This window comes from Cibotium barometz, chromosome 38 (assembly GCF_041138505.1).
Source record: "Cibotium barometz isolate CiBa-2024 chromosome 38, ASM4113850v1, whole genome shotgun sequence".
NCBI lineage: Eukaryota > Viridiplantae > Streptophyta > Polypodiopsida > Cyatheales > Cibotiaceae > Cibotium > Cibotium barometz.
The window spans coordinates 17,800,765-17,823,812 of record NC_141083.1 but is presented as its reverse complement, the minus strand read 5'-3'; the positions used below and the strand labels follow the sequence as shown (position 1 = coordinate 17,823,812).

General features: G+C 40.3%; 1 protein-coding gene across 1 annotated transcript; it reads right to left on the bottom strand.

The window, feature by feature from the left end:
* Positions 1–17,375: 17,375 nt before the first annotated feature.
* Positions 17,376–18,962, bottom strand: LOC147616404 (profilin-like). Its single transcript, XM_086777475.1, has 3 exons — positions 18,685–18,962; positions 18,039–18,176; positions 17,376–17,747 (listed from the first exon to the last, which is right to left on the bottom strand). The coding sequence occupies exons 1-3, from the start codon at positions 18,808–18,810 to the stop codon at positions 17,613–17,615; spliced, it is 399 nt and encodes a 132-aa protein (XP_086633601.1). The 5' UTR covers positions 18,811–18,962; the 3' UTR covers positions 17,376–17,612.
* Between the last annotated feature and the right edge of the window lie 4,086 nt (positions 18,963–23,048).

Genomic DNA, 23,048 nt, shown 5'->3' with positions numbered 1-23,048 from the left:
TCTTAGTTTATTGCTACAAGTAAAAGAAACATACTATGATTTGTGTGCATGTAAATACATACATATACTTTATTTGCTTAAAAGATAAGGGTCATTTGCACACTCTGCCAGTTAGAGCAAAGTAGTGGTTAATGATTGCAAATGAGGCCACCAGTATGTACCCTCCACCCAAGCATGGATGCTTGAAGTGGGAGATCAAAAATTGTCCATGGTGGATAGACCTAGAGAAGGGTCACGTGTTGGAGAGGAAGAAGAAGCTCCATGCACAGGTTTTGAAAGAGCATCCCATGGTCGTTGTTGTGGAGAAGGATAATGTTTCAATAAATGGAGGTAAGAAAAGCATGCTTGCCTTTTATGCATACTATGTAGGTATTGTTGTCCAAGGGTCGTGGTGAAAAGGGAATTCAAATGCACACAGATACAATCTATGAGGATGATGATGTTGGGGTGTCTGAAAATATAGCATCGAGACATGGTGACTGCAACTATGGCCTTCCAAAGCTTGCGTAATCTATTTTGCATACACCTCTTATTTGAAATATTTTTTTGGGTTTAGGTGCCGGTGAGTCGAGTGGTGTTAATATAGACAAGGTCATTTCAAAGCGAATGACCACTTATGTATATCAGTTAAACCATACGCTTAGGGAGGATTTCTTGGGGGATGATCCTAAGTGTCTGGCTATATAGTTGGTGACTCCATCGCTATTGGTAGACATTTTTTGGGGGGAATGAAAAATCCAACATACATGAATATTCATGAGCATATACAGAGGTGTCTACCACAGGGTCAAGAGTTTGCTAGGAAGGGAAACTCTGTGTGTTGGTGGGCAGTAGATTCCGTACGACTAGTGAGCATCTGCACCTTCTTCTTAGTTTTAGTGGGGTGACTATTTGTTTGTGTTTTTTGGATTGTTGCTTGTCTTTTAAGGCTTTCACTTGCTCTGGATTTCACATTAGGTTTACATTGCGGTTTCCTATGATTTTGGATGCTACGATTTTGGTTGTCATTCCAATGATTATTAACTCAGTTATAACGGTCAACATAGTTGTGGTGTTCTAGCCTTATTAACAATACCAAGTTGCTAGTCAATTTTTTGTATGTGGTGATAGTGAATTGGCCATACCTCTAATAAGGTATGGTTAACCATACCTCTAATAAGGTATGGTTAACGCAACATGATGGCGTGGTTTTGTGAGATAAACACCATATTGGGGAATATGGGAATTTCCCACAAGTTTGGGACACGTGGTCAAAAGTTTGGATTAACCATAACTTGAACACCACTAATCCAAAATGAGCGTTTTATAGCTCTTTAGATTCCATTTTTCAAGCGCTTTCCAACGATAGGTCATATGATAGGGTTTTGAGAAATTTACAAACATGTTATCCATGTCCCCTTTTTTAAGTATTCAAAAATGGGAATTGGGAAATTCCCAAATTCACTAATATGGTGTTGATAGGGATTGGAATGTTTAAACTTGTGTGTGATGCCTGAAACCTATTTTTGTTTTGATTTCAATGCGAAGTTGGCTACCCCAATATACGGACATGATGGCAAGAAAAATGGTTGAACACCCAAGATTTGAGACGGAACATAAGGAGTGATGCCACATCTGCCATTTATTGAGTGTGACTCTAGCTATCTTTAAAATAATCATTTAATGAAACCATTGTGTCACTGATCACAATTCTCAAAATCTCCGGTTGAATCCTTATTTCCAATCATTCATCGATGTACCTATGGCATCATTGGCAACCAGAACGCTCACCACCTGTTCACTCAGGGGCCTTTTCAATAGTTCCTAGCTCATAGTAACCGGTAATATATTCACATATAAAAATGGAATCTCCGTTGAAGATCAGCAAGATCAACCAATAGATCCATATAAAAGAGCCATGGACTCATCCGTTGAGGACCAGCAAGGTCAACCAACCAAATCCATGCCCGAATTCAAAAAACAACTCTTACTCCTTGTTCCAATATCTTCCCCGACGTACGTGTGGGTATCTTCGGCGACCCAGACCCCGAGCACCGTATGGTCAGCACCCTCTAGGATCCTTCGCAGAGGTCACCTAGCGCTTCACTCATAAGCCACTTCCTTGGTCCTTCATCCACTGTACCAGAAGCTCACCATTTAAATCAAACCGAGGCTGGTCAAGACCTCGGTCGACCTTGCTACGTGAGACGTCCTCCGTTGACTCTCCGTGTCTCAGCAGTTGCAACTTTAACAGATAGGTCTCCACGACCTCATTCCCAAGACGGTCAAAATGCTTCCCCAGCATTATTTACATAAAACAGTCATTTAAAAACAAATTTCACATACAAATATAGTTCCAATAATATTTCCATCTTTTCTCATCACTCCACATCCTTTCACATTAGTCCCCATCTTTTCTCATCTTCCCATAATTTTTTTTTCTGCATCGATCCCTATCACATCACATCATTCCCACATCAAATCACATCCAATTGCATCATCCACACATCAATCCACATCATCCATACATCCATCCACATCATCCACACCAATCCACATCATTCATACATCCATCCACGTCAATCCATCCACATCAATCCACATTATCCACACATCAATCCACATCAATCCATACATCCATTCACGTCAATCCACATTATCCACACATCAATCCATACATCCATTCACGTCAATCCACATTACCCACACATCAATCCACATTATCCATACATTCATTCATGTCAATCCACATTACCCACACATCAATCCATATCATCCATACATCCATCCACATCAATCCACATTATCCACACATCAATCCATATCATCCATATCCATCCACATCAATCCATATCATCCATATCCATCCACATCATCCACATTATTCACTCATCCATCCACATCAATCCACATTATCCACACATCCATCCACATCTTCCATACATTCATCCACATCAATCCATACATCAATCCACATTACCCACACATCAATCCACATCATCCATACATCCATCCATATCCTCCACATCAATCCACATTATCCACTCATCCATCCACATCAATCCACATTACCCACACATCAATCCACATTCATTTCATAAGTATTCCCATTCTCATCTAATCACATCTTTTTCTATCTCGTCACTTATTTCCTCATTTATCCTCATCAGATCACATCTACTTGCATCTACCCATACATCTCATCACTTCACATACATTAACATCTATCCAGTTTACATCGCATCTTATCACATCCATATCACATCACATCTCATTCATTCACGTCTTGATTCACATGCTAACACATTCATTCACGTCCCTTATCATTCATTCACATCCCGATTCACATGTTATCACATTCATTCACGTCCTATATCATTCATTTACATCCTGATTCACATGACATCACATCTCATCTATTCATTCACACCTCCACATCAATCCACATTATCCACTCATCCATCCACATCAATCCACATTACCCACACATCAATCCACATTCATTTCATAAGTATTTCCATTCTCATCTAATCACATCTTTTTCTATCTCATCACTTATTTCCTCATTTATCCTCATCAGATCACATCTACTTGCATCTACCCATACATCTCATCACTTCACATACATTAACATCTATCCAGTTTACATCGCATCTTATCACATCCATTTCACATCACATCTCATTCATTCACATCCTGATTCACATGCTAACACATTCATTCACGTCCCTTATCGTTCATTCACATCCCGATTCACATGTTATCACATTCATTCACATCCTATATCATTCATTTACATCCTGATTCACATAACATCACATCTCATCTATTCATTCACATTTATCTGATTCGCATCACATATCATCTCATCTATTTACCTTTCATTCTCATCACTTCTATTCTCATCACATCCATCCATCCATTCTTTCCCATCTATGTGATTTGCATTACATCTCATCACATCTATTCACCTCACATTCTCGTCACTCCTATTCTCATCGCATTCTCGTCACTCCTATTCTCATCGCATCCATCCATCCATTCATTCTCATCTATCTGATTCGCATCACATATCATCACATCTATTTACCTCTCATTCTTATCACATCCATCCATCCATTCATTCCCATCTATCTGATTCGCATCACATATCATCACATCTATTTACCTTTCATTCTTATCACTTCTATTCTCATCACATCCATCCATCCATTCATTCCCATCTATCTGATTCGCATCCCATCTCATCACATCTATTTACCTCTCATTCTCATCACTTCTATTCTCATCACATCACATCCATCCATTCATTCCCATGTATCTGATTTGCATCACATAACATCACATCTATTTACCTTTCATTCTCATCACTTCTATTCTCATCACATCCATCCTCTATTCATTCTCATCTATCTGATTCATATCACATATCATCACATCTATTTACCTCTCATTCTCATCACTTCTATTCTCATCACATCTATTTACCTCTCATTCTCATCACATCCATCCTCTATTCATTCTTATCTATCTGATTCATATCACATATCATCACATCTATTTACCTCTCATTCTCATCACTTCTATTCTCATCACATCCATCCATCCATTCTTTCCCATCTATCTGATTCGCATCCCATCTCATCACATCTATTTACCTCTCATTCTCATCACTTCTATTCTCATCACATCCATCCATCCATTCATTCCCATCTATCTGATTCGCATCACATCTATTCACCTCACATTCTCGTCACTCCTATTCTCATGGCATCCATCCATCCATTCATTCCCATCTATCTGATTCGCAACACATATCATCACATCTATTTACCTCTCATTCTCATCACTTCTATTCTCATCACATCCATTCTCTATTCATTCTCATCTATCTAATTCATATCACATATCATCACATCTATTTACATCTCATTTTCATTACTTCTATTCTCATCACATCCATTCTCTATTCATTCTCATCTATCTGATCTCATTGGCAACCAGAACGCTCACCACCTGTTCACTCAGGGGCCTTTTCGATAGTTCCTAGCTCATAGTAAACCGACAATATATTCACATATCAAAATGGAATCTCTGTTGAAGATCAGCAAGATCAACCAAAATGGATCCATATAAAAGAGCCATGGACTCATTCGTTGAGGACCAGCAAGGTCAACCAACCAGATCCATGCCCGAATTCAGAAAACAACTCTTACTCCTTGTTCCAATATCTTCTCCGACGTTGATGACACAGAAGCGATAAAGCTGTTTACGCCTTTATAGAGTGTCACACTTCCATACTCAAATTCAAACACACCCAGAACTCCAGACCCAAGAGCATAAACAAGACTTATATTTCAGAACAGATCTTCATCTCTACAGAGTTGGATATCCAAATATAGTTCGTGGATATTTGGACCCAGCTCCAAAACAAGATACATGTTGGTAATAGACTACTCTCCAAGCTTCTGGCTATCACCAATTATACTCCAACAAGGAAAAAAAATAAAAAAAAACTCTCTGGCATCACCAGACACCAACCACGGCTAATCAGCAAAACCAACACCCTTGGCCTGAGACTCCAGGAGGTAGTAACCCACAAAAACCACACACTCTCTCTCTCTCACTACTCAATCAGCTCTACACAGCTAAAACACAACAAACCCCCTTGTCACCAGTCACCACAGCAGCAATACTGTCATCACTCTCAACTTCACTGCTACTCTGCTCCCACGTTTTTCTGCTGCTCGAACCCCTAGCTGGCCTGTAGTTGCCGCCAGCCTTCTCTGTCTCAGGCACCACCTTCCCTGTACCCTTTCGTGCAGACTGGGGGTGACCACCTTCACACAGCACCACACGTAAGATTCTCTTTGTCCTTGACACCCACCAGCCACCTCTTGCTCCTTCTGCTCTATTCCCTCCTTCGCTTGTGTTAGCCCGACGACCCAAAACCAGTCTCTCTCCCTCTTTTGCTCAAGTGCTCCTAAACCCAGCCACCACAGTCTACAATCAACAGCAGCACCTGAAAGGCGGCTCACTCCACATCTCCACGACAGCAGCCTCTCCTCTACTGCTTTTACAGTTGACGACTTCTCTATCTGTTTCACGGTTTCACTGCAGTCTCGCGATGCCATCTCCCTGCTTCACTCTACTTTCAAAGCTCTCTCCCCTTCACTGCTCCGCTGCCATCGACACCATCACCTTCGCTCCTCTTTGCTGTCAACGTGTCCCTTCACTGCTTCACTGCCAGTCGTCCTGCCAGCTCCCTCTCTTGGCTACAGTTGGCGCTACCTCGCCTTCTTTACTAGCCCGGCTTGCTCTCCTATAGCTCCTCTTGCGTATCAGATGACATGTGCCCTTACTACTGCCACCCCTCAGGCTCCCCGCACACTCGACACTCTCTATCTTGCTGCTCTTTTCCACTATACCCAGCCTGTCGACGTCCCCCAGCAACTGCACCAGCAGCGTCCATAGCAAGCCCCATAGCAAGCCCAACGCGCCCCTTCTTACTCTCCTTCACTGCCAGCTTCTCTGTAGCAAAAACAGCGTGCTCCTTCTCTTCTACCACGACTCGCCTTCTTTTTAAAAAAAAACTTCTTTTTGCTCTCCGTTATCTCCCTTTGTGAAACCGCCGTCAGAATTGTGGGCGGCCAGGTGGACAGGGTCTTCGCCAGCCACCTTGGTATCTCGAAGGTCTGGAAGATGGTCACAATGCCAAGAGGGCCCTTTCTACAATTCCCTCGTGTGCTTCATTAATATATGTGGTGCCAACACCTTTCCAAAATGAACACAAGAGCTGCATCCGTTATTTCATCAATACTGATGGTTGTACCTTCACACCTCACTCAGTAGATTTTATCTCAAACAAAACTCAGAGCTGACCCAAACTAATTACATATTTCCTGACACTCTCAGTACTCTGCACAGTATGTATACACATTATCAGCCTCTATTTTTGTCCACACAACGTATGTGTGGGTATCTTCACCAACCCAGACCCCGAGCACCGTATGTGTGGGTATCTTCACCAACCCAGACCCCGAGCACCGTATGGTCATCACCCACTAGGATCCTTCATAGAGGTCACCTAGCACTTCATTCATAGGCCGCTTCCTTGGTCCCTCATCCACTGTACACTGGAAGCTCACCATTTAAATCAAACCAAGGCCGGTCAAGACCTCGGTCGACCTTGCTACGCGAGATGTCCTCCTCTGTTGACTCTCCGTGTCTTAGCCAGTTACAACTTTAACAAATAGGTCTCCACGACCTCATTCACAAGACGATCAAAATGCTTCCCCAGCATTCTTGACATAAAACAGTCATTTAAAAATAGATTTCACATACAAATACAATTCCAACAATATTTCCATCTTTTCTCATCACTCCACATCCTTTCACATTAGTCCCCATCTTTTCTCATCTTCCCACAATTTTTTTCTTCATCGATCCCTATCACATCACATCGTTCCCACATCAAATCACATCCAATCGCATCATCCACACATCAATCCACATCATCCATACATCCATCCACATCATCCACACCAATCCACATCATCCATACATCCATCCACATCAATCCACATTATCCACACATTAATCCACATCATCCATACATCCATTCACGTCAATCCACATTACCCACACATCAATCCATATCATCCATACATCCATCCACATCAATCCACATTATTCACTCATCCATCCACATCAATCCACATTATCCACACATCCATCCACATCTTCCATACATTCATCCACATCAATCCACATTATCCACACATCCATCCACATCTTCCATACATTTATCCACATCAATCCATATGTCAATCCACATTACCCACACATCAATCCACATCATCCATACATCCATCCACACCCTCCACATCAATCCACATTATCCTCTCATCTATCCACATCAATCCACATTACCCACACATCAATCCACATTCATTTCATAAGTATTCCCATTCTTATCTAATCACATCTTTTTCTATCTCATCACTTATTTCCTCCTTTAGTCATGTCTTCTTTTAATGGGCATACCACAAGTTGCATGGGTATTTTAAATGCTTCTTATTACATTGGAAATAAGGTAGGTTTTATGTTATATGTATATAGGAGAGAGGATCGAGAAAACGTGGAAAAGGAAATCAAAACCCTTAACCCAAATTATACCCAATTCCTCAAAATAGTAGAAGAAAGTTTTAGGGAATACAAAAGCTTTTGAGAAAACTACAAAATAGTGGCATCAAAAGAACTCTAGTCAAAGGACAAATTTGTGGAGCATCTTAGGGCTGAAAGACCGTGTATTATGTGGGACATTGGTTTAATTGATGGGTATCTACTATCGTTTGCACCCGTAGCCCCCATAAATCTATATATAGCTTACAAGATGCTGATATACTACTTCAACCTTTCCATGGCCACTTTACAGTTGGAGTTCCAAAATCTAACTATGGAAAATCTGTTTTATATGATGTCTTACGTATCCAAGTATGCAATCCCTGCTAGTCTTTGGGATGTTCAATGCGGATTTCAGATTAAGAAATGAAAGTAACATCTTACATCTTCCCATGCATCGATTTGTACTTCAATTTAAGACTTGGGTTAAGTTAATTACTCAAACAAAAGTCTATACAAATGAGACACCTCTGAGTTTAAAAGGAGCTCCAATTAAATTGTATCAATTCCAGGATCAATCAAAATGTACACAAGACAGTTTATGGTGGTTGCAAACTTATGGTGTACAGGAGACAAGGAATGTTTATATGCATCTGATGGGCTAAAGTAACATGTATCGCCCCCTTGGCAATAGTCAAGTTATTCCATCACCTGCATAATTTTTTACAAGGGATGGTTGATGGTGAACATATTAATGGTCTGATGTGGTCAATTACCCACTTGTGCAAGAGTCAAAAATATGGGAATCGGAGATGTACCAAAATCTGTGGAAGTTCCAAGTGGATATCCATGAAAATAGTAATAATAGGTTAGAGTTGTACCAGAATCTGTGGATGTCCATGAGAATAATAATAGGTTGGAATATCCTACATACCCCACAATTTCAGAAACCTAGTACCTAGAGCCTTCAGCTGCTCTTGAACCCACAAATGCTCTTGCTATTATACCTCTCTTGCAAAGCCAAGATCATGAGCCTCAAGGTGATTATGCTTGACCAAGGCCAGGACAATGGGAAGATGATAAGGTACCAATTCAAGAACATGTCAACACAAGCTAGCCCTTCGCTTCCCAATCACCGGTGGAACCCAATAAGTACCAACTATTCAAGGTGCTAATGTTCCTAATAGCATTTTAGTTTTGTTTAGTAGAGAAGATCTCTTCGAACAAACGTCAAACAAGTTATATCTAGAGGTCATCAAAGAAGGTAACCCATAGTTGACACCCAAATGTTCTCATGTAGATTACCACTTTTGATCCCACTGCAACATGTGACCCTAGGATAGGATTCCTAACACCTACACAAATGATATCCCATAGGCCCTTCTTAATTTATCCCCCTTATGTGACTACCATATTAGATGTACACTCTATTGCCTTCCTCATAGACTTCACATTTGAGAGGGTAGAAGAAAGAGCATTCATAGAAGAAACCAAGGGAGGATACACAACGCCACGACGGTATAATCACAGGTTCGAAGGATGGGAAGGAGAGAAACCAAAGTGGAGGAAGCCTTACTTAAATATAGAACATTATGCCTGATATGCTTATTACAATTCCTCCAAGAGCTTAAGAATTAACTCGTGCTACACGCCCTTTCCAAGAAGGTGACTCAAAAGGTATTTTCTTTCCAAGAAGGTAGACTCAAAAGGTATTTGTTGACAGAAGAGAGAAGAATCCTCATTGCATCTTTAATTATCCCTTGTTCAACCCTTCTGTCTTTGCCACTGTTCATGAGATCTGAGGCTCATATATCTTAACTGGAGACAAATACTTGACCCTTCATGAGATCTGAGGCTCATATATCTTAACTGGAGACAAATACTTGACCCTTCATTTGTGGCCACCACCAGGTTCCTTCAACCCTTGTTCCACCTCATTGCATCTTTAATTATCCCTTGTTCAACCCTTCTGTCTTTGCCACTGTTCATGAGATCTGAGGCTCATATATCTTAACTGGAGACAAATACTTGACCCTTCATTTGTGGCCACCACCAGGTTCCTTCAATTGATAATTACCTTAATTGATCGTCCAACCAAAAGAATCAAATAGAAAAAAGAGGAACGCTTATATGAGTTGAATAAAGGGCTAAATCAAGATTAAGTAGCTTTCTACTTCCATCATATAAGATTTATACCATGCCACATGCTTTGTGACTTTGAGACCATGGTGGATACTGAATTTTGGCCTCCCTCTAGGGCTTTTCGAAGGACATAATGTTCTTTCAGAGCTTTGGTACTTACATTAGCAACATTCAACCCCAATAAATTTTTGTAAGTATGTATGGTCAGTCGCCTCACCTAAAAAGGGTAGGCATAAGAGTTCAAGTTGATATCACTAGTTAGTTCTTTTACCACTAGCATAGTCTGCTCAGAGTAACTAGTTGGTTTTCTACCTACTACCAACATAATCCTGCCGACTGTATTTTATTCTTCAAATCTTTTTTTGCATGCTAGACAAGGTGTCAAACTAGGTGTTGGCAGCAAAAAGTATAAATGTCAACTGCGATTATTCGTGGTCAAAGGCATAGTCGTGCAAAAAGTCATGCATATTATTCTTATACATAATTACATATGCATATAAAATTATAAAATCATAAAGCTCTAAAATCCAAAAAGATTATCCACTCATGCACTATCCACTACAATTCTAGGATAGAAACAGAAGCCAACCAGGTACATCTACATATGGTAGGACCGTTGGTACAACCCATCGCCACGTTGTTCTTATATTTTGTAAAGGATTTAGGCACTTACATCTTTCAAGTGCATGCATTAGGCACTCCTTCTTGTTTTTTACCAATGCACGTGCATATGCACCTGGATCAAACCTTTATCTGCAATAACATACTCCCAAGACTTTAATTTCTCGACATAGATCTAAGGATGGACCTATAACCAACTTCAGGCAAGGGGAGATGTTAACCACAAGACCAATGGTGGTTAACTAGGCATACGATTTAGGCAGGCCCACCTACAAAATTTTTCAAAGGTCGCCTAAACGGAACAAGCAACGGAAGGCATCATTGAATCCATTTGTTAAAGTCAATTGTAATTTTTTGTTTGCCTAAGCGGGTTTCCTAACACTTATTGTAATGTCTTATTATTTTTTCCCGCTCAAATGAGCACATCATGATGTAAACAAGGGATGTCAAGCTAAGTGTAATGAAGGCATTGTATTCATATATACACTAATAGCATTAGACACCATAGTTCTCAGCTTATAACCAATAGCCCTAGTTTGGGTACCCGACCACTTATAACTTTTATATAAATAACAATAATTGAAATGAGAACACACACTTCCCTTGTCAAGATTAGAGAGCTCTTTCATTCACTTGCTATCCTCTCGCTCTTGTGTGGTTGGGAGTGTGTGAGTGAGAGAGGCATTTGGTTATCTATCTCCACCCCATAGCAACTATGTTGCGAATAGTGTCTAATGCAAGCCTATAGAACATTGGAGTGACAGCAACGGCATGATCTACATTGTGGTTAGCTACATTACGTGGTTGGAGGACCTTCCTTAGAAAGCTCTAAACGAGCATCACCGAGCATCCCCACGACAAGTGAGTCTTTCTACTCTAATCTCCATTAATAGAGTGTCTGTGAGTATAATGCATTCTAGTGTGTTCTTGGAATTTGGATTTTTGGCTTAACAGTGTGCGTGTGTGGTACGAGCATACCATGTCTCTCTCTCTCTCTCTCTCTCTCTCTCTCTCTCTCTCTCTCTCTCGCTCACACACACACACACATCATCATCTCATCTAATAAACTTTTAATAGTGTTTATAGTCATTTTATATCTTAGACCCCTCTCATAGTGTGAATTTATACTGCAAATGAAATTCTCTAGCTACATAATTCTAGTTTCACTAAATTTATAATATTATTAGATTTAGGGGGGCCTACGATGGAAAGAATTGGTGACTAAGCATGGTGATCATTGCTAATGAATATAATTGACGCTTAATGATACTAACACAAGATGTTGACATACAAAAAGGACAAAACTGAGAAGGAGCCAAGAACCACAAGTGTGTTTTCTTTATTAGTGGCTATTAATCCTTTTATAGGCACCAAAAGTACATAAAACGGAGCATCCAAGAATATTTCTTTTATAGTGGGGTTGTTCCTTTTATAGGCACCAAAAGCACATAAAAGTGAGCACCCAAGAATATTCCTCAAGATGCCCCAAAAGAGATTTCTCTATTAGTGATGCTAAGCCTTTTATAAGCACCAAAAGTACATAAAAATGAGCACCAAAAGTACATAAAAGTGAGCACCCAAGGATATTCCTTAAAACCTTTGAACCTTTTGTGTACTCTATTTGTTGATGATTTTTGCTTATTTCTAAAACTCCCCCTCAGTTTTACCACCTTAGCCTTTGATATGTTTGTATTTAGTATGATTCTCATGGATGAAGGAGAGGAAGCCAAGGATTCTCATGAGGGTGAAGAGTTTGAGGATTGCCATGAAGAAACGCAAGACAAAGAATCATATGAGGACCACTCTTTCTTTGAGGATTGATTCTTCTTCATTGCTTGGTTTGCTAGCAAGCTTTCTTGATGATGATCTCATTTTGATGGAGTAATTCTTTTCTTCACCCTTGGAAGATCCTTTGTTGAAGCTAAAAGCTTGAGCTTGAACTTTACCTCTTTTGTTGAGGTTCTTTTCTTCTTCTTGGAGGGAGCTAATGATCCCTTGAGATGTCTTTTTTTTTAATGTGGGTAGATCTTACACTAACTACAATTAGCTTCAATGGCATTGTCTAAACCCGTACAAGATAGGTTTAATTCTTAATGATAAACATTAATGATGATTAGTGTGAATCTCCTCCTTAAAGTGATAGGCAAAAAACTAGTGTGTTTTTTAGGATGCAAATCGTACATCAAATTGAAGGGGTTTTGCAAAAGAGTGATATGGCATGTAATAGCAATTTCCTAATGTTAGGATTAAACCCTCAATGTTAGGATTGAGCCCTCAACTTCCTAATGTTAGGATTAAACCCTCAATGCTGAGAATTAATGCATTTGATTTGCACTACTTGACTATTAACGACAAAATATTGAAAACTCAAGAGCCTTTGATTCACTTAAAGCCCTTCAAGATTTGATGTGTACCTTGCTTGTTGACACAATAGATGATGTCTCAAGAGAGTTTTGATCAATTTGACCTATAGGAGTTATGCCTTGAATACTCTAGTTTGATGATACCAATGATAGCCAGCAATACCTTTCCACATTTAACATGTTACTCTTTTGGATGTTATAGATCCAAGGGCCGAGATTTTGAGTGGCGAACCCACTGTCTACATGCTTCTCGTGGCTATTCTTTGTTTTCCAAAAAAAAAAGCAAGGGAACTCACAAAATGGAGAAGATCTTCCCTGCCCAATCTCTTGGATAAGGAGTCCCTTTTCCATCTCCCCACCCATGTGGAATTTCAAGGAAAGGCTCGAAATTTCAAAACATGAGGTTGTGTGTTAAGGCCCCAAGGCTTCTAGGAAATCAACAATGAATAGTAGGCAAAGTTACCCTATGGATATAGCAAACCAATCTTTATGCAACGCTTCATTCTATCTATGAATTTTCAAATCATGATAGCACTATATTGATTGGCTTGCTACTATATAGGGTGCTTGGAAAAGATGGAATAACTAATCCCAAGTTGAAATATGCAAAATACCACTGAACCTAGTAGAGGACATTGGCAACGAAGCAGCTTTGTTTACATTTCTAGAGGATGCCATATACATCATGTCATATACATCATGTGTATCTCCATTTACAAAAGCATAACCTCTATATCCTCGTGTAACATGAAGGCTTGGTTTCATTTACAACTCTCTTCTATTCTGATAGCACTTCATCATGAGGACTACTTGTAATGGTTAGCACTTCATGCGGAACCTTTTAAATACTCATCCACAAGGACAACCCTTTAATCATAAGGACTACTTGTAATGGTTAGCACTTCATGGCAATGCTAGCAAGCACTTCATGCAAAACCCTTGAAATACTCATCCACAAGGACAACCCTTTACTCATAAGGACTACTTGTAATGGTTTGCACTTCATGGCAATGCTAGTTAGCACATCCATATGTTAGATACCATTGCATGGCAACGCTAGCTAGCACTACATGACAACACTATGCCCTATTGTTTCATCACAAGAACCACCTAGCACTTGTGCTAGTTAGCAAAGCAACAAGTTAGATAGAAATGCACGTGATAGCGCTAGTTAGCACTACATGGTAGCCCCACTAAGAATTATCCTGGCTTATCATTGGTAGAGACAGACACTAGTACTAGTTAGCAATACATGAATTGTCGTATGTTGATAGCGCTACATGACAATGCTAGTTGGTATTGTACTAACATGGAAATTGTGCTAGTTACATATGTTCCCATGCATTCCACAACATTTCTAGTGAGCACACACAAAATTATAGTGCTTACTAATTTTTGCCTTTTTTTCATGCCATGTATATGTGCATGTGGTAGTGGTGCTAGTTACATATGTTCCCATGCATTCCACAACATTTCTAGTGAGCACACACAAAATTATAGTGCTTACTAATTTTTGCCTTTTTTTCATGCCATGTATATGTGCATGTGGTAGTGGTGCTAGTTAGCATTACCTTTTGTTAGCATAGCCATGCATATTTTTTCCAAAAATATGCATGTATCCAAAATAAAGAGAATGTTGCTTCCCGAAAGCACAATGTGAATTTTGTAGAAAATTGACATGTGAGAATTGCAAATTTCCTTGTTCACACTACTTTTCTTAAACCCGCCACCTACAAATGCAACTAGGACGCACTAGAACGGGAATGGTAGTTAGCATTGCATAGTAGTACTAATTCGCACTAGCCTAACTTCTAAACAGAACTTGCAAGGCCAATTTTCGCTTACCTCATGGAAACTTAATGCTTTCTACCCTCTCACACCACGATTGAGGTTATTGAGGTTATTGAACTTACATCCCTACTGGTCAGAGCTCCCACCTCAAATCATTGAGCTATTGTCCCCACCTCCAGGGCCTCTTCTTGATTCTAGGCAAGTGAAAGACTTTTTGCGATAAGCGCACAGCAGTAGGCCCATTTACATATGCCCCCAATGGTACCTTGGAGTCAGCTCCCTCAATATTTAGGGGACGAAAGTATTTCAGGCAGCAGCTCCTCATGGCTATCCGTAGCTGAACCAAACCCATCGATAGAATTTGTGCCACCACTAAATCTAACATCATGCCATTGGTGATTTCTCTCTAAACAAGGGTTCTCAAAGGCACTTGTCATAGTAGAAAAACTTTCATAAGTACTGCAAGTGTACCAAGGAGATTCCACTCAGTGGCCTTCATTCTCAATCTAATAAGTTTCCATTCTACTTCGTATAGTGCGCACTCATACAAGGAGTAAAAGGGTAAGCATTCCCCATTACTGTCTTGGTTTGTCAGAATTATCCATCCTTCATCCATGTTGCGGAGAAATCCATGCTGGCAGAAATTAGAATACACAGGTCATTGTGCTCCTTACTGGAAACCCTGAGTAACTATTGGACCTGAAACTTTCTTATGGGCACAAAGATTTATAGTAAGGGAAATAATTACCATGTGGCACAAAGAGCAAGAATCAATTTATGGAAATATTATATATATATATATATATATACACCTAGATGAATCCAGGAACATGCCCAAATTCACCTTATAAAATTTACAACCTCGTGGTAGTCATCCATAAGACAATAAACCAACAACTCCATCATGCATAGTATGGACTACATACTACTACATTATGGAAATCTTAGTTAATCTCAACATGCGAGTGGGGATGTCCATCTCCAAACAACAGGTCCTGATACTGGTAGTGAGCCATAATGGGAGAAAAACCGTTCCCTCCTTTTCCCATCCTCCTGTAGAATGAAAGGGAAGGGGTTCTAGAGGTTGCGAGGGGGAAACCTCTACAATTCCTTCCTCCTCTAGATCTTACACTACTAGTACCAGTCACATTCCATAGGGCACTTACTCTCACAATGCTCCTCCCCCCTGGCAGAGAAAGCTTCTAGGGGCAACTTCCTCCTGCGTAAAGCTCTAAGGTGGCTGGAAAGGGTTGCAATAGTACTATTCCTTTGTATGGGCCCAGGATCTTGGCTATACATGCTCACCTTATATACCCCCTTCGTTACCTGTTTGAAAAAGCTGGGGCATTAGATACCGGTTAGCCAGTGTGACCACACCCCTACACAGCATCACCAAAAGACCACAAACAGTAAGACACATTCAGATCCTCGCCTAGCCTCGCCTCTTTCACAGCTCTCACCGATGATTTCACAATGTTTTGATAGCTGGCCAATCACTGGTATGTTCCTGGTTAGCACCACAGGTAGACACCTACTTATTGCTACAATTGAGTGTTTTACTAGGAACTCATGCATCACCCTTGGGACTTCCCCATGGTGCATCTACAGCACAGGAATGCTTGACCCTTTACCAAGGCCCCATGACCATATCTAATGGGGTGTTTGGACTATTGGAGACAGGCCCCTCAACATTTACGAGGGAAGTGGCATCGTTCTAGTGAAGTGCCTGAGTTTTCATTTATGCGTGTGTGTGTGTGAGAGAGAGAGAAAGAGAGGGGGGCCGCCGCGGGGGGGGGGGGGGGGGGGGTGTGGGGAAAGAGAGAGAGATCTGCTGCTCCAGAAGAGGATACACATCCAGGAAAGAGACAAAGGCTCACTTGTTCCTGCAACTACATGGTGGCTCACTTTAACATTCCAGAGGTGGGCAGCATCTTTGAAATGACTAACACTACTGTCAAATTAAAAAATTCTTCACCCAGAATGCCGAATTCCCCAGGAGCCTTCTTATGTACGTTTGCACTTGTTCAGAGGAGAAATGACAGCATATCAATGCATACTGTCACCTGATTGAGCCACTGCTCGACTCCTAAATAATGGGTAGATATCCTAAAGCAAAGAATAAACCATTGCAAGCTCGATACTTGCAATACGGCAATACCACTCACATAACTAAGTCAAAGCCTGCTGGACTGAGGTCTCAGATGCTTTTAGAACTTTGTCATATCAAACCAGTATACCACACACATGCACACATGCATGCTGGAATAGAAATCAAGCCCAGCCTGCTCATTATAAGCTATGTATCCTGAACCATTGGGCAAGGCAAGCCTGCAATGCTGTATCCATAGCTCATAATGCCGAAAAAAAGGGGAAACTTTTATAGAAATTAGAATAAACTATCTTTTTGCCATCACAAAGAGGAACTCAATATACAAGCCACCTGTCACAAATAAAGCACATCATAATCACTATGTACAATGAGCTCCATTAGATAAGTCACAGAACACCCAGCATATCCTCTACTACTCTCCAAGAGCTCAGCTCAAAATCCACGTTATTAAAGTACCAAATATCACACTGATCGGAAGGGTGCTAGTAGCCCTGCTCTAGAAGGTAATCGCCTAGCTTCTCCACGATGGTGTTGCATTCAGGCGCTGTGACCGGTTCGTCATAAATGCCTATCACCAAAGAAAGGTTTGTCTTCTTTATGGTTACACCACTCGAGCCCTGTTGTCAGTATAAATTCCATCTACAGTTAAAATCTCGAAAGATTGGTCTGCTTTATGGCTAACATCTGACAGTTGAGCATGAAAAGTCAGCAGTCTATATGGGCATGCATCAATGAAAGTTAATGCGTGTAAGATGAAGCATCACCGAAGAAGATCTCATAAAAATCCTTGTAAAAAATCTAAATAGACATCCTTGCCAACAAATTTACTCGCAGTGATTATCTTTTGTGAGTAGAAGACTAGATCGTTGCGATGAATTGATGGGTAGCGCAAAGGGGCATTTGCTTACCTTCTTTCCTCGAATCACGACCCCTTGCTCACCCTGAAGGACAAGATACTTGGCTCCACCAATAAACAATCCTTGCTGCGCAAGGGCACCAGGATCATTAAAAGCTTCCACTATAGCAGAGATCTCCTCAGCCTTGATCTGCAAAAAAAAGAAGAAAACCTTGACATCATCTAATCCACCTACAAAGGCAACAAAGTATACGCGTAACGAGAGATTGGATTCAAGATCCTCCGGCAAATCTGTGTGATAAGCACAAAGTTGTTCTAGAAATATGCAAATTTATGAAACATGTCTAATGCTCATACTGAATACAATACCTGAAACATCTGCATAAGAACAGCATGACAACATATGCAATTACAAGGAAAACCCCTATTATTTCTGCAAACAGTGCTTAATAACCCCTGCAAGCCCTACATAACAGAGATAGTGAATCCGAAGTCCCACAATGTCCTAACACAGCTCTTGATCCGGCATGGCATACATCATCAAAACTTGAGATTTCGGCAAGCGTGTTAGGCACCGAGCAAACTTCAAAAAACAGAAGACTAGAGGCTTTTCAACATCTAAGTGCTATGGCCTGTGATCGCTATGTACCTTCACAACCATAATTTCTCAGATCGAAGTGGATCGAAAAGATCCCTACCTCAGGGAACTTGTCGCTGGAAGCCCACACAGCACCTTCGACGCCGATGATGGCCGCAGAAGTGAGGGTGTGGCCGGTGGGAAAAGGGCAGAGAAGGTGATCATCGACATAGCTCTGCCAAGACATGGTGAAAAAGAAACACAGAGAAGAAACCCCAGTAAAACACACAGAGAGAAACCCTAACCCTAGGGAAAATAGTATTTGGTATGAGCAAAATGGTGTGGCATTTGATGATTGGCCGCTTTGCTTTAATGAGAAGATAGTGGCTGTGGTGAGATTGCTGTGGTAACTAAAATTAACTTTGAAAAAGAATGTTGATGCATTTATAACCTTAATGTATTTTTTTTTTTGGCCCAGCCAGGTCACTCAACCGTAGTGCTGAGAGGACCACCTACTTCTTCTCCACACTCCATTATTCCCTCCTCTAAACATAGAGTGGCTTCATATTAGCACTTTGTGAATCCTCCGCGTGTGTGTGTGTGAGAGCACGTGCATGTGTGCGTGTTGTCGTGTAAAGACATCACCATCGAAGAGAACCAGCACATGCCCCTTAAACATGGCCATCAATGCATCACACACTATGCATGAAAGAAGCCACTCCCAAGATTTCTATCATGGCTACCAATGCACGTCCCCAAGAATCATACATGTATTGCCCACCTACCAGGCCTCATAATGGCTTGGCCACTCGTAACTCAACCAAAAGTATTAAAGGGAGCAGAAAATAAAAGTGGAGCCACCTCCCCTTTCCATGGATTGTGCAATGTGTAATCTTTGTGTGTGGATTCTAGAAACCACACTTAGAAGCCATGGTCATCACATTTGTCACATCATTTAGCGCCAAGGACATGCGAGTTTGGGCAATATGTAATGGCCCTAAGCATGTGCTTGTGTGTGTAAGTAGACGACAAACCCTATCCCCCATCAATGCAACATTCCTTGTGTGTGTGTGTGTGTGTGCGTGTGTGTGTGTGCGTGTGTGCGTGTGCACATGTGTCTATGCATGTGTGCATGCGCATGACTTCCATATGGGCATCAATTCCAATTTCCCCAATGAATATCAAGACCAGTACAAGCATACGCGTTATTTGCTTGTGTTGTTAAGCGTATGAAAAGTATCTAACAATATGGAAGTGGGAATTCTAAGCTTCAAACATCAATATTTCCAACCATCAAGAAAGGATACCCAAAACACCCTCTATATTCACCAAAAAAAACATGCAGCATCATTGGGAGCACCCATAGTCACCATAAATCCCAAGTAATCAGAATAAGATATTGTTCACATTCTTGTAAGTTTAGCAAGTGATCAAAAAAATATGTCTTTAAATGCAAGAAAGATTGCCATCCATGTTAATACTTCACACTACTATGTGAACGACCTTTTAAGGCTATAATGTGAACAACCTTTTAAGGCTACTTGTGGCCCCATCAAGTAGTTTTCACTTCAAAAGAAAAGTTTAAATGCGTGACACCATAAAGATACGCCTTGGTGATGACCATCCAAAAACTCCCTCCAAGACATGGTGCTTGTTTAGATTCATCCTCCTAATGTACTTGTAGAGATTGTCGTAGTGTACCAATTTTCTTTCCCTTTCCATGGCTCTTTTCCAGTTGAATTTCTCTACCCCACCACTTGTAAGATTATTACCCCTTATCCTTTCTCTTTATAAGGGTCATGCCTCCACTGTGTGTGTGTGTGTGTGTGAGAGAGAGAGAGAGATCATAAACATTCAAAGCTTTTAATTTCCCTCTAAACATTTGATATGATAAGGGTTTTTTTCTTAATGCTAATTGAATTAAATAAGACTCCCCAATCTAAAAGATCACATTAATAATTTTTTATTAATTAGTTAGTTCAATTATAGCTAGATTACATTGATAATTTTTTATTAATTAGGAGAGGGAGGGAGGTATTTTTGCCAAAGAAGATTGTTCATTGATCCCAACACCACCCAAGAAGTAGAATATTGGCCTAAGGTTAATCGGCCAACTCACTAGTGCTAAAGACTAAACACTACTAAGTCTTATTTTACAAGAACTTAGAGAGTGAATATTGGCCCAAGGTGAACCGGCCAACGCAATGGTGCTAACATGTAAGTCCCTCAGGTTAAAAAACCCCCCCTTCGTGCACAAATATGCTGCTCAAATACCCTCCCCTGTCCCCCAAAAGGCCTACATGATAGCTATGTTTTCAAATTATCACATCACATGTAAATTAAGTTTTATAACCATTATTAAAAAAGAGACTTACTATACAAGTCATTCACACACATAATTGGCAATACCATAAATATCATTAATATGTCATGCATCATTGGAATCCATAATTTACATACCCCTACACATCATTAATATATCATACATCATGAGAATCCAATGATTGACATACCCATACACATCATATATACCATGACATATCAAAAGCCATCACATACACCTTGATATTCACACGAACCATCGTAATGTCAACCCCAATCCTATTTGTTGTGGGAATGCTTCCATTGCCATTGTTGATGAGGCTATTGTTGTTATTTTGTCAATGCCAACACTATCCCAGTAAAAAGATGTTATTGTTCCTTTTTATGCAAATATTGCTATGATTATTGTTTATGGCTCCTTTAACATCACAATTTTCCTTTCCACAACCCCTTTGAACCATTTTTGGTGTGTAAAGCTATGCAATTATAGGCTTGTTAGTTACTTACTATGTTATGGCATGCACATCTAGTAAGGTGTTGTAATAGGAGGTAACACCATGATTTTCTTTGCCACAACCCCTTTCAACCATTTATTTCTATACAAGTTGTAAACAAAAAGGCAAACATCTATGAAGACAATTTGGCACCCCAAAAAATTCTTTAAGTTTTATCTTTTAAATATGTTTGGTAGCTTCATAGTTGTGTTTGTAACAAGGAAATAAGGTGGAAGTTTATTCAAGGAGCTTGTAGTACCCACAATGAAATGACAACACGGAATAACTGCATGATGGTGGTGTGGGGAACTTGGTGGCTACTCAAACAACAGCTCTTTGGCTTTTAAGATTTTATCTTTTATACGATATTATTTTCATTAACATTTTATGAGTGAAGTGCACATTGTAAAACCAAAAGCATGAGGTATCAATAATTTGGTATGGAAATATGGTTGGTGTACATGGTGATATAGAGAAATGAAATTATAAGTCATGTATTAAAGTGGGCATTAATGCTTACATGACCTAATTGATGTACTATCAAAATAGCATGGAAACTATAAGTCATTTATTAAAGTGGGCATTAATGCTTACATGACATAATTGATGTACTATCAAAATAGCATTAACTATAAGGTTACAATTGGGAGGCATGTGGAGGGGTGCATTGAGAAAAATTATTTTAAATTTCATACATGGATGAGAAGAATTTTGACATGTGTAACATTGGGCTTCCACCTAGGTGCTACATAAGATTTACACTTGTCACATACCATCAAAGTCAAGGGTTCTCTAATTAAATAAATAAATGGAGACACATGGAAGACTTAGTCTAAGAAAACTTTCAATAGTAACATAGAGCCTTAGGTCATAGAAGGTGAAGAATTCCAATGTTGTAAAAACAACATGAGAGAGAGTGGTCAATTTCCAATTATAAGAGGAGTTGTTCTCTCCCTTTCAAAGAATGAAAGCCTTGATATTAAAGTATTTTTGGGTTGTTACCATATTATAGTAGTGATGTGTGTGAACACACTTAGGACCGCCGGGGCACTTTTTCCCTCACTAGGAGGTTTTTTCCCCCGTGCATTGTATATACGCCCATTATCTTCTAGGGCTTGTTATCTTTCATGTTTGGCACTCATAATACACTACTGTGTTGTGCTCAAGCTTCCTCATCTTCTTGAAGTTGTGTGTGCAATCCTGCAACCCTAATTCCAACAATTGGTATCAGAGCAGGCTTCCTCCTCCCGGGCAGCATCACCGGCACCTGCCGCTTCATCTCCTCCGATTGCGACGAGGTTTCACGAGCGTCTGCAGGTTAGTATATGCCGTGGGAAAGCCCATAGGGCTTGTTCGTTTCAGAATTTTGATCTGAAGTCATTTCGCCCTCCGTTTTTGCATTCCAAGTACTGCGCAGGCAAAATCGTCCTACTGTGCAGATTTTCTGTCAAGATTAAAATCTGCAGGACAGGTGCCCATTCGTCTGTTTCGGGCTGTGCTACATAGCACAGGTCGATTTTATACAGGTTTACCTCTTACAGACAGCATTTACATCTAGTAGTACAGTCATTGGCCATGGCTGACAACAATGATGTATTCCGCATGTTGGCTGCTGAGGATAAGTTGGATGGCACCAACTATCCATTGTGGGCATATATGATGCGACATG

Bases quoted from the DNA above. Each gene is read 5' to 3' on its own strand.
- LOC147616404 (XM_086777475.1), bottom strand. From the start codon at position 18,810: ATGTCTTGGCAGAGCTATGTCGATGATCACCTTCTCTGCCCTTTTCCC. The intron at 18,177-18,684 runs GTAGGGATCTTT...TTTTTTTTGCAG, and splicing joins CCAGCGACAAGTTCCCTGAG to ATCAAGGCTGAGGAGATCTC. The intron at 17,748-18,038 runs GTAAGCAAATGC...TACTGACAACAG, and splicing joins TCGTGATTCGAGGAAAGAAG to GGCTCGAGTGGTGTAACCAT.